The following is a 16164-nucleotide window of genomic DNA, read 5'->3' as shown; positions in this document are numbered from 1 at the left end:
TAAAATTATGCCTGGCAGGAAGAACAGGGATGGAGAAAAGTTTTTCTGCCTCTCATAGCGCTACAACTTCGGTACCTATTTATCTACTTGCGATGGTATGCTTTTGAACTGCTAGGCTGGCAGGAGTTGGGACAAAGCCACAGGAGCTCACCCCATTGTGTGGATTTGAATTGCTGACCTTAGGATCATCAAGCTCAAGAGGCTTGATGGTTTTGATGACTTGGAAAGCTGTCTGCAGACGAACGCCGGAGATGAGCGCTGTACCCCATAGTCAAATTTGACTAGACTTAACTGTCCAGGGGTCCTTTACCTTTACCTACAACTTGTGGACTTTCAATTAAGTTGAATGTTGAAAGATTCAGGACTGATAAAAGATAGTACTTTTTCATGTAGGGCATATTTAAGCTATGGAACTCCCTCCCAGAAAAGGCAGTGATGGTCACCAACTTGGAAAGGCCTGGACCAATTCATGGAGGAGAGGTCTATCCATGGTTGGTAGCAGCGATGGCTGTGCTCTGCCTCCAAAACTGAAGGAAGCAATGCTTCTGAGTACTCCTTGCTGGAAACTACAGGAGGGGAAGCAGTTCTTGTGCTCAGGTCCTCCTTGTTGTTTCCCACAGGCATCTGGTCAGCTACTGGGAGAAGAGGATGCTGGACTAGATAATAGAATAGTAGAATTGGAAGGGACTCCAAAGCTCATCTAGTTCAACCTCCTGCAGTGCAGGAATCTCAACTAAATCCAGCAGATTCTTCCAATGTCCTTAAATAACGCAATGGCATCTTCTCCAGATGCTGCTGAAGCCCAGCTCCCCCATCCCTGAGTATTGGCCACGGAGGCCAGGGCCTGATAGGAATCCGGCAACATCTGGCGGGCCACATGTTCCCCAGCCCTCGCCATAGGGGTGGAGCAAGGCAGGTGCCTTATGCAACCCACACCTCCAGCTTCCATGTGAATGTTGCTAAAAGGGTAGTCAGGAGGTGTCACCTCACTCCCATTGTGACTTGGCTGGTTGCACCTGACATTTGGCCGCAGGAGCAATGCCTCGACCTCTTCCACATGCGCTACATCAGGAAGATTCTGGGCATCACATGGCAGGACAGAACTACAAAGAAAGATGTGCTGTTCCAAGCTCATGTTACCAGCATGCTTGCACTTCTGTCTCAGAGACATCTATGCTGGGTTGGTCATGTCCGCAGAATGGAAGATGGCAGGATCCTCAAGGACCCGTTCTGGGAGGGGAGATGGCTTCAGGCAAAGATGTCTGCCAACATGACAAGAGGGCAGGCAGCATTAACCCTGTCATGTGGGAATCCCTGGCAGCACCTGGAGACAGACATGTTGTGTATCCACAGCAGTGACCACAGGAGGAATGACCACTGAGAGGAGTGTAGAGAGAAGAAATTCCCTGGTGCATCTGCAGCGGCACAAGCGGATACCTTCATCTGCCCCAGCTGCAACAAAACATGTCTCTCCTGTATCGGTCTCTCCAGTCAAAGCTGGTGCTGTAACCTTCCAAGTGCACTCCTCCTTTATCTCCTGAGACAGATGGATGCCAACAACAACAATTTATTAAGTTTAATGGCCTCTTTCTCTTGCAGCGGGCAACAAAACTGCTAGCATATTTTCCAAGCTAAGCAGGGTGCAGCATGCTTTTGAATTAGATGGGAGACTGGCACGTGTCAGTATTCCTGCATTGCAGGGGGTTGGACTAGATGACCCTCGGGATCCCCTCCAACTCTACCAGTCTATGATTCTCGGGGCGCCTTTACAAAACCGAAAGAAAGCCCTGTGCTCCCACTGAGAGCGTCCCCGCGAAGGCCGACGTCTTTAAAGGCGGCGGGTAGCCCTCCAGGATGCTGATGGACTCCAACTCCCATCAGCCTCAGCCAAGCGCTGTCGGTGCCGAGGGCTGATGGGAGTTGGAGTCCAGGAAAGTCGAGAGGCCCCGCCCCGGCAAGTTCGCTTCGAAGAGAAAGGAGGGAGCGGGAGGGCGGGGCCTTGTCCGGAAGCGCCGCGGTTGCTATGGCGACTGCCGGGTGGCTTCCGGCCGAAGGGGAGCGGGAGGAGGCGTCCGTCGCCCGGAGGGGTTGGGGCGCCGCCGCCGCGGGAGGAGGAGGAGCCCGTTGCCATGGTGCCCAGCAAATGCCGGCCGGCCGTCGCCGGGGCCCGACCGGGACACGCCGTCTCGGTAAGCGGGGGCGGGGGGGCGCCTCCCTCTCCAGAGCCCGCTCTGAGGAGACACAAAGGGAGAGGCAGAGCCGCGCCTGCGGGGGGGGGGGGTCGCCTCACGGGCCCTCCTGCATTTGTGCATTTAACGCTTTTGAATCCGTATATTTAATATTCATCTACCTATATAACGTTTTCTCATCCTTATTTATATGGATGCAAAAACAAGTAAGGTGCTGGAAAAAGGCAGGATATAAATAGAATAATAATAATAGTAATAATAATGCAAATGAATGTAATAATTCATACACATACATCTATATTTATTGTTATTGTGCACTAGTGGCCAAAATTGTGGAAACCTTTTGGGAAAAGTGTATTTCCAAGGTTTGATGGCATATAACACCACTTATTTTTGGAGTAATACCATAAAATTATATATCAATGGAAAGATAATTTAATGAAGAATGTAATGCAATAACATTTATGAAGGATTATTTATTACAACAGCAGTCATAAAAAAAAAATGTGGAACACATAGAAAAAATGAGATATACAATTTTTTTCACCATGTCAGTTAATATTTAGTTTGGTAACCTTTAGCTTTAATTACGGCCTTACAATGCCTTCCCATGCAGTGAATCAAGTTTTTTAGTTCTGCAGCTGTAATAATGTTAAACCAAGATTGAATTATTGCCTGTATTAATTGGGTTTTGTTGCTGGGTTGGTTCTGACTAACAAGTTTCTTTAGTCGGCTCCATAGATTTTCAGTTGGCTTAAGGTCTGGGCCATGTATTTCTGGGCATTTACGTTCCCATTAAAGATGCAAATTCTGCCCACACCTTTTGCTGTCCTACAACCCCAGATCATAACGCTAACTGAGTGTTTCACGGTAGATGTAATGCAAGTAGGATGTAAATCTTCTCCAATTCTTCTCCTCACGTATTTCATGCCATCACTACCAAGCAAGGAGATTTGGGTCTCATCATTCCAAATAACACTGTCCCATTGTTCCTTCTTTGGAGGTCTTTAAGCAGAGGCTTGACAACCATATGTCAGGAGTGCTCTGATGGTGTTTCCTGCTTGGCAGGGGGTTGGACTCGATGGCCCTTGTGGTCTCTTCCAACTCTTATGATTCTATGATTCTGTGATTGTTCCGCTGTCCAGTTAACATGCCCAGTTTCCTCTTTTGAACCTTTGTTTGAGAGATAACGATGACCTTTTCCTTGGAATTCTAGCATTTAGACAATATTCCTGCAGTCTGTGTTGAACAGTCCTTGCACTCAACTTCACATTACCTTGCACCATGTCATCTTGCATACACCCAGATGATTTTCTTCTGTCACGTAGGCACAGTCTCTCATTTCTTCTATCATCACTTGCTGCTGTGCACCTTTTCCTGCCTTCCTGATTTTGTAGTGGCTGAGTCTCCTGATACCTCTTCAAAAAATTAGAAATGCCACCTTTGCATTTCCACCAATTTTTCTTCTGATTTCTTCATAACTGTAGCCTTGTTTACTTAATAGTACTATTTTACGTGGCTTTCTGGGTGACCAGTCAACTCTTTGTGCCATTTCTTTAATTTTACTACGTTTTACAAGCTCACTAAATGGAAGAACACAAAAGAATCAACCAACTAAAAATGTCCTCCTCTCATCTCCAGTACATAGCATCAGTAGCTGAATCCTACTCTGACATTGATTGAATCATTGCCAAAACAAGATGATACCTGATTGGTTCTCTAAACACTCCTCTAAACACTCCTGCTCATTGGCTACATTCAAATGAAGGAAAGCTACTGCATATCAACCTCAGCAAGTTGTGCTTCCCTTTTCTGGTTACTTGGCTATAACTTTTGATAGAATACAGAAAATTGAACAAACTTTGTTGCATTACATTCTTCATTAAATTATCTTTCCATTGGTTATATAATTTTATGGTATTACTCCAAAAATATGTGGTGTTATGAGCCATTAAACCTTGGAAATACACTTTTTCCAAAAGGTTTCCACAATTTTGACCACTAGTGTATGTTATCACCTTCATCTGTAATTATTATTATTATTATTATTATTACTGTATTATTATTATTAGTATATCCCACCTTTTTTCCTAATAGGGACTCAAGCCAGCTTACAACTAAAATAGAAACGTATTTTTTAAAAAATCATTAAAAACAATTAAACAGTAAAATTCATATAGTGACCACATACAGATCATTATTTATGTTCCAATTTTTATTTCCATTGCTTTTGAATTCATATATATCTATATGAGGTTTTAATCTTTCTTTAGCATACATTGGAATGTTTGTTATATGACATGTGGTCAAAAACTGGTCACTGGATGTGGTGGCAGATTCATTAGCGATCTTCCATCTCTTATTTCAGATTATTAGATTATAGAGTGTATCTGATTTTCTAGCATTCTTCACCTTCTGTTATTTAAATTATATATTCCTGAAAGTTATTAATACCTCTTCAATTTCCAGGCCAACAATTATGGGCTTCAGCTGGTTCTCCAGAGTACATCAGCAGCAGAAAGAACCAAGCCTGTGAGACCTGATTTTTTATTATTGAAATACAGCTGTACACAGTTGTCCAGTGTATTTGATGTTTTGTGTCATCAAATGATAGAGTACAATGCTTTCAATGAAATTTCCCATATGATTTGTAACTGTCCATATGATCTAATGTAGCCTTTGTCAATCCAGTGTCCTCCAGATGTTTTGGACTACAACAATCATTAGCCCCAGCAAGTTTGGCAGTAGTGATTGGAGCTGATGAGTATTGTAGTCCAAAACATCTGGAGGGCTCCAGGTTGACAATGACTGATCAAACGTTTGATGTTTTATTGTGTTTTATATATTTTGTTGTCACCCTGTGAGTTACCCTGAGTGGCTGGGGCAGTCCAGTCAGATGGGCAGCATATAAATATAATAATAGTAATAGTAATAATAATAGTGATCCAGGACATGAAAACACATGTATCTATATACGCTACATCACTGGTGAGAATAGACAGCAGCACTTCACTTGGCTACTGATTTTTATTGCCTTGATAGGTGATCCAGGCAGGGCACATTGCTGCCAACTCCTTTTTCAATTTCTTTACTGGCACCACTTGGTTGTCTTTTAAATGTATACTGTATCTATGAGTACACAGCCTCATATTAACCGTGTGCTCCAGTAAATCACTCCTTTCTTTCAGTTACCTATCTGGGAACAGCTTAATAGATATTATTAAGATATCCTGTCTGCATGTCTTTAAAAAGAAGCATTCAAATGCAATGCACTAATGGTCTATCTGAGCAGCATGAGGGATAGCATTAAAGCAGCTGGTTAATATACAGTGGGCCTACAACTTATGTGGGGGTTCGATTCTAGGGGTCTGTGCTGAATTGCAAAATTGCTCAAATTCAGGAAACCCAGGAACTGCCCCCCAGAACTGGCAGCATCCCAGAACCCTTGTGTCTCCTTCCCAAAGCCCAGTAGGTGAGGTGCCACCTTGCTTCCCAGCCTCCGGGAAGGAGGTGCAAGGGTTCTGGGAGCTTCCCAGGGCCCTGCCATGATCTCCCCAAAGCATGGTAAGCAAGGGAAATCCTCTGGGTGTACATGTGTGTCTGTAGAAATAAATAAACAAAGAGACTCTGCTCTCTGTTGCTTATTTATTCCCTCCAGGTAATGTTGCGATTGCGCATGTAAAGTGAGTGCAAATTGCAGATTTACTGTACATCTCCTTCTCTGTCCCAAACTGTAAGGGAATCCCACATGCACAGTGAGGCATTGACTGCCCCCTGTTGTGAATATTATGAAATGTGATACTGACATAGAAGTGTACATTCGTATTCTACATCATACACATGGTTGGTTGTATGTGTGGTGAGGGGAAGGGGTACAACTTAATGGAACTATGGATAGGACAATAGGAAGCTGCCTTATACTGAAACAGATTGGTCCATTTATATTGTCTTTGTGTGTATTGTCTACATCAGGCACGTCCAACAGGTAGATCGTGATCTACCGGGAGATCACTGGACGTCTGTGGTAGATCACTGGTAGATGAGTGGCTCCCCCCAAAGAAGCTCAACAAGTTTGGGTCCCCTGAAAAAAGCTCAGCATTCTTGACCTGAACCCCTAAAAAACTGGGCTTTCCTCCTCCCTAAGAAAAGTTCAACAACTTTGACCTGAACCCCCCAAAAGGGGGTAGATCACTGCCAGTTTTTAACTCTATGAGTAGATTGCAGTCTCCTGGGAGTTGGCCAACCCTGGTCTACATAGACCACCACCAGCGGCTCTCCAGGATCTCATGCAGGGGACTTGTCCACCCCTCCCTGGGTTGAACCTGGGGCATTTTGCCTGCAAAGCTCTACCACTGAGTGATGGCCCTTCCACATATGGAAGTAGTTCTCTGTATCCAGTTTCCTGTGCCTGGACTGAACTTCCCAACCACACCAACATATCATTGGGCTGTTATGTGAAATTTCCAGTCTACATCTGAAACCAAGGTCACAGTGCAATCCTATCTATACCTGTATGTTCAGAAGTAAGTCCTACTGAGTTAAGTGGAACTTATTTCCAGAAAAATGTGTGTATGATTGCAGCCTTATTGCAGTCCCAATACATGCAGATCCACGTTTTTCTTACTTTCTCATTTGTTTGCATTGACGTATAATGGTTTGTTGTAATAATTTCTGTTGCAGCTTGAGTTCAGATTACACAAAGAGCAGCCGTACCTTCATAACAGATTCTTGCAGCATGATCTTGAAAAGAACTATTCAGGAAAACAAGGTAACATTGTGAGACTGACTCCTCTTTCTTAAAGTTTGCATGCCAACCATGAAAAGAATAAATGTTTTTACAGCTGTAGCATATTTTCATTATTTGTAATTTAATTTCTCACTGTTTCTTGAAATAGGTAGCAAAGCTGTCTGCAGGCAAACCATAGACTTTTTTCTAGTTTAGGACCACTTTGAGATCCACACGGCAGATACAGTTACTGTGAATTTACTGCTGTTGCATTGATGTTGCCTGCAGCAGAAACATAAAAGGGTGACTGACACACCCAGTGGGGATGTGTTGGGGAGCCCCAGTCCAAACAGGTTCTTAAAACTTTTGCAGGGGCTTCCAAAGTCACAGGTCATCCACATTTGACATGCATGTTCTAGGAAATACTGGTGTTTTATTATTTTGGTGTTGTGTTAAGTGTTTGTATTTGTATATACTTTTTACATATGTATGCCGCTTTGAGTCACTGGATGTAGTAAGCAATGAATAACTGTAATAATAATAATGATCTGCTTGATGAGGGGGATAGGAGATGATCATTCTAGCTCTGCCCCTGACTGCAGTCTCTGTTGCTTTCCATGAGTTGGAGGGGTAACTTCCATACTGTGGAGCCTTTTCTACTCATGTAGGCTCTCTCCTATGCATGTAGAAGTTGAGTCTATAACACATGGAGGGAGACTGTGGTCATAGCAAGTATGATAGTTTGTGAAATTCTCACGTATAGCTGATAAATTATAGCATACCTGCTGATTTCAAAGGGACTTCATCCCAAGTTAGTGTGCCATGGAGTGCAAAGGACTGCAACTGTAGTTCTGTATTTTGATGAGCAGCACTGTCATAACCCTTATATATATATTTTCCCCCCAGCCGATGGAAGATTAAGTCCTTTATCACGCAGTAAAAAGTTGTATGTCCCTGTAGCACCAAATTTTGCAGATATTCCCGGCATGGAGGTGAAATATGGTGCAGGCTCTCTGGCAACATTTGGAGATTCCTCCTTTCCTAACCCTTCAAAATACAGACTTCAACAGGGCTGTCATAATGCTAGTCCAAATATTTCAGGTAAGTGATGAGCACTGATGTGGTGGATAAAGCAGGCCTCCAAACATTTGGCGTCTGTTGAAAGACAGGTAAAGGAGGACATGATAGAGGTGAGCATGATGTGGCTGATATGGAGAAACAGAAATGTTTCTATGTTTCATAGAACTAAAACCCACTAGAACTAGAACCCAGTAGGGGCATCCAGTGAAAGTGAATGGTGGTAAATTTAGGCTGGGCAGAAGGAATTTTGCTATTGCAAGACGTTGTGAGGGTGACCAATGTGGATGGCATTAAAGGGGGATTAGACAAATACATGGATGGTAAGGCTGTCATTGGTAACTAGCCACGATACCTGTGTACTACCTTCATTATCTGAGGCAGTAACTAATAAGTACAATTATTAGTTGTATCCCAGTACCTTTGGATCTTCTGATAAATTGAATGAATCAATAAATAAATAATAATACAATTATTATTGCTAGGTTTCATGCTAGGTATGAAGCTGGGTTGAACGTTGGGCATCTGTGTAAAGATCTCAGCCCTGTTCTGTGCCTCTGCTCCTCTTTGCATAACGGGCACTGCATCTTCCTTTCCACCTTTCTCATATCTTCCAATGCTTGTTTATTCCAGTTCATATAATACAGTGGTGCCCCGCAAGACGAATGCCTCGCAAGACGGAAAACCCGCTAGACGAAAGGGTTTTCCGTTTTCAGAGGTGCTTCGTAGGACGAATTTCTCTATGGGCTTGCTTCGCAAGACGAAAATGTCTTGCGATTCTTGAGGGGGTTTTTCGCTCCCCACCCCCTTTTTCCAAGGCGCTAAGCTGCTAATAGCCTTTTAGCAGCTAATCCGCTAATCCCTTAAGCCTTTAATAGCCGCTAATAGCGCTAATAGCGCTAATCCGCTAATAGGGTTGCTTCGCAAGATGAAAAAACCGCTAGACGAAGAGACTTGCGGAACGGATTAATTTCGTCTTGCAAGGCACCACTGTATTTATATTCATCAGTATTATATTTAATTATTATAGTTAAGTAATATATTCAAGTCTTCCATGGATCTCCCCACCCCAGTCATGCTTTATCCTTAGAACAATCCCATGATGCAGGTTAGACTGATAAATTGTGATTGGTCAGTAAGATTCATGACAAAGGAGGGATTTGAACCTGCAGCTCCCCAGTCTGGCACTCTTAATCCAGCCTTCCCTAATTTGTAGTCTGAAACATTAAGAAGGCACAAACTCCCATTAGCCCAGGCATAGGCAAACTTGGCCCTCCAGATGTGTTGGGACTACAACTCCCACTGTCCCTAGCTAACAGGACCAGTGGTCAGGGATGGTGGGAATTGTAATCTCAAAACATCTGGATGGTTGAATTTGCCTATGCTTGCATTAGCCCCAGCCAGTGTCACCAGTGACCAGGGATAATGGAAACTATAGTGCAAAACATCCTAAGGTTGGGGAAGGCTATGGAGTTATACCATGCTGGTTCACATTATTATTATTTTTATCATCATCATCATCATCAATGTTTTTATTTAATGTTATACTGGAAACACAAGCCCACATATCATAAATGTAACATACATACCCTCACAGTTATTAATTTCATGGTTGCTTTGGCCAGTGCCTATAAGCCTTCAAATGCCTGGGGAGTGAGACAGACAGATGCGCCTCACCAGGGAGGGTATTCCACAGATGGAACCACCACCAAGAAGGCCCTGTCATGGGTCCTTGTGAGCTGGGCAGCAGTTAGAGGCAGAACTACCAACAGGGCCTACTTGCTGATTGTAGCTATACACCTAGATGCATAGTTTGCCCTGCCCAACAAGAGGAATAATATTTCCACAATAACCCTGACTTCTCTTTCCTGTATAGTCATGGCTAATTTGGGCCTTATAAGCATAGGTATGAAATTAGAATATACATACTTGCCTTCCATGTGCCATATTGCCATGTCACTTACAACCATTTCCCAACAAAACTGCTTCTGACTGGCGCATAAGGAGCACATCCCCTTCCTTAACTCTGGCATTGCAACCTTGGCATCAAGTCTCTCATGTTTGTTGCTAGAGCTAGTTAGACACGTGCATCATTGGACAGTAAAATGGTAATATGTGTGTTTTTTAAAAGTTAAATTCCTTTAAATGTTTATTTTTCTATTAGATAATATCACTTATGGGAACACTGCTTTTCCCCTAGTGCACCGAACTGCAGAAGAGAAAATGCAGCATTCTGACAGGCTAACCCTTGAAAGGTAAAAATAGAATTGGTGGGTGATGCTTTTCACAGTAATGTACATGTTTACATAGAAGGTGTTATGGTATCATATCACACATACTCATAGGATTGCAGCCTTAGGCCACAGTCATAATCCCATTTACCTGGGAGTAAGCCCCATTTTAATTCAGTGATACTTATTTCTGACTAGAATAGAATTGCACTGTTAGTCTGTCTGGGAAAATCATGAGCAGTGGCTAGTATTAAGAACTTCAATGGTTTTATTCCTATGTACATAAAAAGGTAAGGCTGCACAACCCCCATAGGAGGATTTGTAGTGCCATATCACAATCCTGGATTTCCATGAAGTCAGGGTGGTGGAGGGAAAGAAAAGAGAAGGAAGGTTGCACAACAGCAGTGGACACGGCATGGGAGTGAGAAGGGAGAAACATTGAGGGGTGGGGGAAAGTGGTGGTTAAAATAACCACAAAAGGTTGAATAAAGCAGGGATGGAGAAAGCTGATAGAAAAATAATGGATTTAAACAACAGCGGAAGTTTGAATAAAGTACTGTGGAATATTTGAGGTCAAAATGTTCCCTCAGAACAGGAGTTTACCTGTTTGGGAAATCAGGCCCTTTGCATTGCCACTTCCCCCTGGTTTTCTGGTTTTCTCTTTTAATGGGTACTCATGGCTACAGTGCATGCTCTGTCCTCATTGCAATCTTTTTGAATTCCTGATATTTTTGTGGTTTTGAAAACCTTGGGCTTCCCCTGAGTATGCTGATACCTCTACCTTTTTTCTCACTGCTTCAGTCATGCCAACACTTTGCTTGAGTTTGCTATTAGAAGTGATTCCCTGTGTTTGTTGTCACCTGTATTAAACATTTCTTAAAACTTTCCCCCTCCTAGACAAAAGCTGACTGTTTGCCCAATTATTGATGGAGAAGAGCACCTTCGTCTGCTGAGCTTCCAGCATAATTGCATAACACGGATCCAGAATATCTCTAATTTGCAGCATCTTGTTTTCTTAGATCTGTATGATAATCAGATAGAGGAAATCAGCGGCCTTACTACACTAAGGTCCCTCCGTGTCCTTTTGTTAGGAAATAACAGGTAAAAAAGGGAGGGGACCTTGACATACTTAAAAAAACACCTTTCTGGTGTTCTCTGTGAAACTTGCATAGGGTGTGTTCACTGTAATGTCAAATAAGTCCCCCTACAGTTGGCAGAGACGGAATGCAACATAATCTACCTCTTATTGCTTGGTAATCACGACTTACCTAGCTGTCTGCTTGCAAAGTCAAAGCCAGCCCTGACTAATTTGGACATGTGACAATACAGAGGTGACTGTGGTATCAAACTAAGGTACAGAATTTGTGGATATGAGAAAAAGAATAGCAGTTTTGCCAATTTGTTCCCTAAGCAAGAACACAACCTGGGGTGAATGCAGACTGTAGATTTTGAAATCTCCATAGGTGTACCTTGAAACGAACCCTCAAAAGTCACTACCTCAGCTGCCAAAATATTATGGTATGTTTATTAACCTTCCAACTTCTCAGAAGCATACAAAGCCCAGGGCAAGTGGGACCATGGGCTGCCAGTGGGAAGGAGTGTAGAAGCAAATGGAGTAGACAGAATTGGTCGGCTATTAGACAGAGACCATTAATGTTGGGCCAAATTATGTAATTATACGCACACAGGCATGCTTTGCCCAAATTCAGTGCATGAGCTGTGCTATCAAAAGTCTTGGCTACTTCTACAGTACAGTGAAGTGTAAACTGACAACATGGGTGAAACTGAACCTATAAATTATCGTATTTTTTGCTCTATAGGGCGCACCTGACCATAGGGCGCACCTAGTTTTTAGAGGGGAAAATCAAGGGGGAAAATATGATTCTCCTCCCCCCCCCCCGCCCCGCTCTAGGAGCAGCGGACAGGCTGCACGCAGCCTGTGCCCTTCTCCCAGACCTCCTCCCTGCTATTGCGGGAGGTGGGGGAATACCTGCACCACAGCATACCCATTCCAACCAAGTACGTCACATAATCCCATATATACTAGAAGATGAGACAAAACAATGAATACACCTGGAGAGGGACACAATTGAAAATACCTGCACCACAGCATACCCATTCCTCCCAAACGGAGGAAAATTCCCACAACACTAAACAGGTGCACACAGACCATGCTTAAAGCATGGAAAGCAGAAGTAGGTAAACTGGCCCCAGCCCCAGCCCCACTAATTCCCCTGGCGTACCACCCATTATTCCATCACACAGCACAAAATCTCCAGATAAAAACCTGGCAAACCGAAGGCTTATATCGCCTAACAGACTTCTATCAAAATAACAAACCCTTATCAACACAAGAAATACAAGACAAACTAGAAGACACCCAAATGCCCTGGCTGACACACCACCAATTACATGCCCTTGTAAACAATCCAGTAGTAAAATCAGCAGCAACTAGGCCCCTGACAACCTTCGAAAACCTCCTCCTAACGACAAAGGGAAACAGCAAAGGGATGGTATCCGCAATATACAAAATACTACTCCAAAATCCCACAAACCCCCTAGACGTAATCAAAAAACAGTGGGAAGACGACATAGGCATAGATTAACCCCACTCAGTGGACCAGAATGTCGTCTAAACCTCCCTTTAAATCCATATCAACGAAAAGGAAAGAACTCACTCTGAAACTCACTTACAGGTGGTACCTAACACCGAGGAAATTAGCACTAATACACCCACGAACCTCATCAAAATGCTGGAGAGGGTGCACTTCCACAGGCACATACCTCCACATGTGGTGGAATGCCCCAAAATCCAACTATTCTGGACAAAAACCATACGAGAAATATGTAAAATAACCAAGCAAGTATTAGAAATCACCCCAGAACTGGCCCTACTAAACATCTTCCAAGACAATAATTCCCACTCACATCACAAAGAACTCATCACCCACCTACTCTCAGCAGCCAGAAACATCATAACCAGACACTGGAGAAACCTGTCAGGAGTAAGCATGGACCAATGGTACCAAATAATATGGGAAACAGCCTTACGAGAAAAATTAACCAATCAACTCAAACTGACACGGGGACAAATAGAAGAAGACGCCTTTACCCCGGTGTGGCTCCCTTTTATCACATGTACAGCCCAGCAAGACAATGACAAGAATCCACCAATAGCATATGAATCAATATGGCTAACGTGATCCAAAAACACCCAGCCACCCCACTCACACATGGAAACAACGACCACCACAAACAACCACACCCTAGGCCAATCCCAACCTCTCACCACCAAAGGAACACAAGTGAATAGTAAAGAGAACCTGCACAAGCGACGCTGACACAAAACCCCACATACATTAAGTAAAACAGAAACATCGCCACCTGACCCCACCCCACTTACCGTTCCCCCCCACCTCTTTCCCCCTTTTCTTCCTAATGTAACACTAATGTCTCAACAAATGAAACTGATCTGTAGAAAATGTAACTTGGAAAAAGAGGCGTTGCACATACTTTTGTAAACCAATAAATCTTTAATAAAAAATACATTTTTTAAAAAAATGGTGAAATCGACAGCATGCATATTTCAAGACCCTAATAAGCTCTGCAAATTTTTTTCCACTTGATGGCAGAAATGTACATATTGGCTTTGAATAATAAAAAATAATAAGAGTAAGATTATTACTATTAATATCCCTCTGGGTGGCATATAGAATACAGTGGTACTTCAGTTTACAAACGTAATCCGTTCTGGAAGTCTGTTCTTAAACCAAAGCCGTTCTTAAACTGGGGCACGCTTTACCTAATGAGGCCTCCCGCTGCTGGTGCCCTTCTACCATTCGGCTTCTGTTCGTAGACCGAGATAAAGTTTGCTAACCGGAACACTACTTCCGATTTTGCAGAATTTGTATACCGAATAGTTCGTAAACAGAGCTGTTCTTAAACCAAGGTACCACTGTATATAAAAGCATCATAAAACATTGAACAAGTAGAAAAACAGAGTATCTTATACCAGCTTGCGCTCTGCTAGAGAGCAAGCCAAACTATCCATGATAAAGACTCCGTACTATCTGAGAATATCGGGGCTGGGATAGCCTAGGAGCAGGAGCTAACCTCAGAAAGAGTCCCAACTTTGCCCTGCCAGCTTTTCCCTGCCTTGTGTGAGGGGAGCCTGAGGAAATCGTCCTCCTTCTGTGAGGCTCCCTCCCCCCAGCACTGCAGAAGGGCACACCACCTCCCTAGGAGTGAGCAGCTCCTGCAAATCCCAACATTTCCCTCTGAGACTCTTTCCAAGCTTTGCTCACCACTCCTGCTGGTCTCACCCGGGAACCGGGTGAGAGTGGAGGAGAAATGCAAGATCCTCTTCCACACACTCGAGACGCCTCAAACTCGAGGGGAGGTTGTTCAGTTGCAAGTCTGAATATGGGACAAACCACAAGTAACTATGAATTAAGTGGGGCTTTCTTCTTTATTTACTTCTAACCACCCTTGGATTGGAGGAGGGTGAGTTCCTGGTGCCAGTCAGGAACAGATTGCTAGGAGATTCATAATTTCACTCTCCTTTATTGGAATGCTTAATACCGCAAGAAGTCTCAGAAGCTGCTGTTTTCCCAAGTTTGCTGTTGCATCTTGTCCTGTATCCACCTTCTTGCTAAGCACTCCACTTCCAGAATCCATACAATTTCAAGCTGGTGTATGGAGGTCTTCCCTTTCTTTCTGCCTCTGTTCAGCATGTTGGCTTTACCATTTACGTCAGCAGCAGGGGTAGACCTGTGGTTGAATCCCACTGTCCTCGCCTTCACATTGGGGACCTGTGTATGCTGGAGGTTCTGGCATTCTGCTTGGGATTAGATCCTCAGGTGGTTGGTTATGCTGGACAGAAGCCCATAGTAGATTAAAGCCTGGGCAGGGGTCAAATGGGAATAAATTTCCCCTCCTTGAAATAAAAATACTTCTTGAATGCTTGAATGTTTCAGAATAAGGAGAATATCAAACCTGGATAACCTTGTAAGCCTTGATGTCTTGGACCTTCATGGAAATCAGGTATAATGTGATAAATGCTTTTCAGTTTGTACCATGGGGTACCTGTTGCTGGCTTTTTAGGTGTAGTGCTGCTTTGCATCTCCCCTTTGTTTTCATGAGACTTGCTAAATTGAAGGAACTTAACTTTGCATAGTTTTTCAGAATCTTACATTGAGTTAATCATGCCATCAGCCTGTGGAGTCTAGCGTATCATTCATTTTGTTAGGGCTGTCAGATGACTAGATAACCACCTGCTCCTTCACTATATTGAAGAGTTAAAGTGTTTGGGGGCTTTTTATTTCGAAAAAGACATCCAGTGGGTTGGGGGAGCACAGCTAATGTTTACAAAATCAGATACCATCTTATTAGGACGTCATCCGACCTTGTAGAATCTGGGCCTTTAGTGTGGTGGCACATTCTCCTCGAAGTATCCTTCCATTACTCTTCAGGTGCCATCTCTCTTTTCTGTGCCTATCAAAAACCCTCCCTTTTCAACAAGCCTTGTAAGGGGAAAATCTATCTAATCTGTGACTGTATTGGATTTGAAACTGTTCTGACATATAAAATTGGTTTGACATAGGGAATTTTTGTAATTACCTTTATTGATCTTTTCACTATGGAATCACTTCAAGTTATTTTTTGAGAAACGATTATTTAGTGGAATCAAATAAATGAAATAACTGATATCTCCTGTAGGTGACATATTAATAATGTTATCATGTTGATTCATTATATTTGTACAGTTCTGTGCTTTTTAGCCAAGATTGTTGTGATCTACTAAATGAATCAGTTAAATCAGTCATTTTGGTTATTTGGTCTACAGACATTGAACATCAAACATATGTTATCAAGACAACCACAGCAGAGAGAAAATGCATATATGTGCACACAAATTGTGCCTTTTAAAATAATAAAATGT

At 43.0% G+C, this 16164-nt stretch overlaps 1 protein-coding gene across 11 annotated transcripts in view; it reads left to right on the top strand.

Moving 5' to 3' along the window:
- The first annotated feature begins 1943 nt into the window (after nucleotides 1-1943).
- Nucleotides 1944-16164, top strand: part of LRRC49 (leucine rich repeat containing 49) — a 67707-nt gene continuing 53486 nt past the window's right edge. For 3 of the 11 annotated variants that reach the window (XM_083412775.1, XM_083412770.1, XM_083412771.1), the window contains exons 1-7: nucleotides 2055-2189; nucleotides 4659-4721; nucleotides 6870-6957; nucleotides 7822-8016; nucleotides 10157-10247; nucleotides 11121-11324; nucleotides 15200-15266. In XM_083412775.1, coding sequence (XP_083268901.1) covers nucleotides 2130-2189; nucleotides 4659-4721; nucleotides 6870-6957; nucleotides 7822-8016; nucleotides 10157-10247; nucleotides 11121-11324; nucleotides 15200-15266 — 768 coding nt within the window. In that variant the 5' untranslated portion in view covers nucleotides 2055-2129. Of the gene's footprint in view, nucleotides 2190-4658; nucleotides 4722-6869; nucleotides 6958-7821; nucleotides 8106-10156; nucleotides 10248-11120; nucleotides 11325-15199; nucleotides 15267-16164 lie in introns of those variants that run through there. The other 8 variants (XM_083412766.1, XM_083412768.1, XM_083412765.1 and 5 more) reach the window with 8 other exon arrangements.

Source organism: Podarcis tiliguerta, assembly GCF_965153285.1.
Source record: "Podarcis tiliguerta genome assembly, chromosome: 14".
NCBI lineage: Eukaryota > Metazoa > Chordata > Lepidosauria > Squamata > Lacertidae > Podarcis > Podarcis tiliguerta.
Note: the sequence above shows the minus strand (reverse complement) of the source record. Positions and strands in the feature narration are given on the sequence as shown.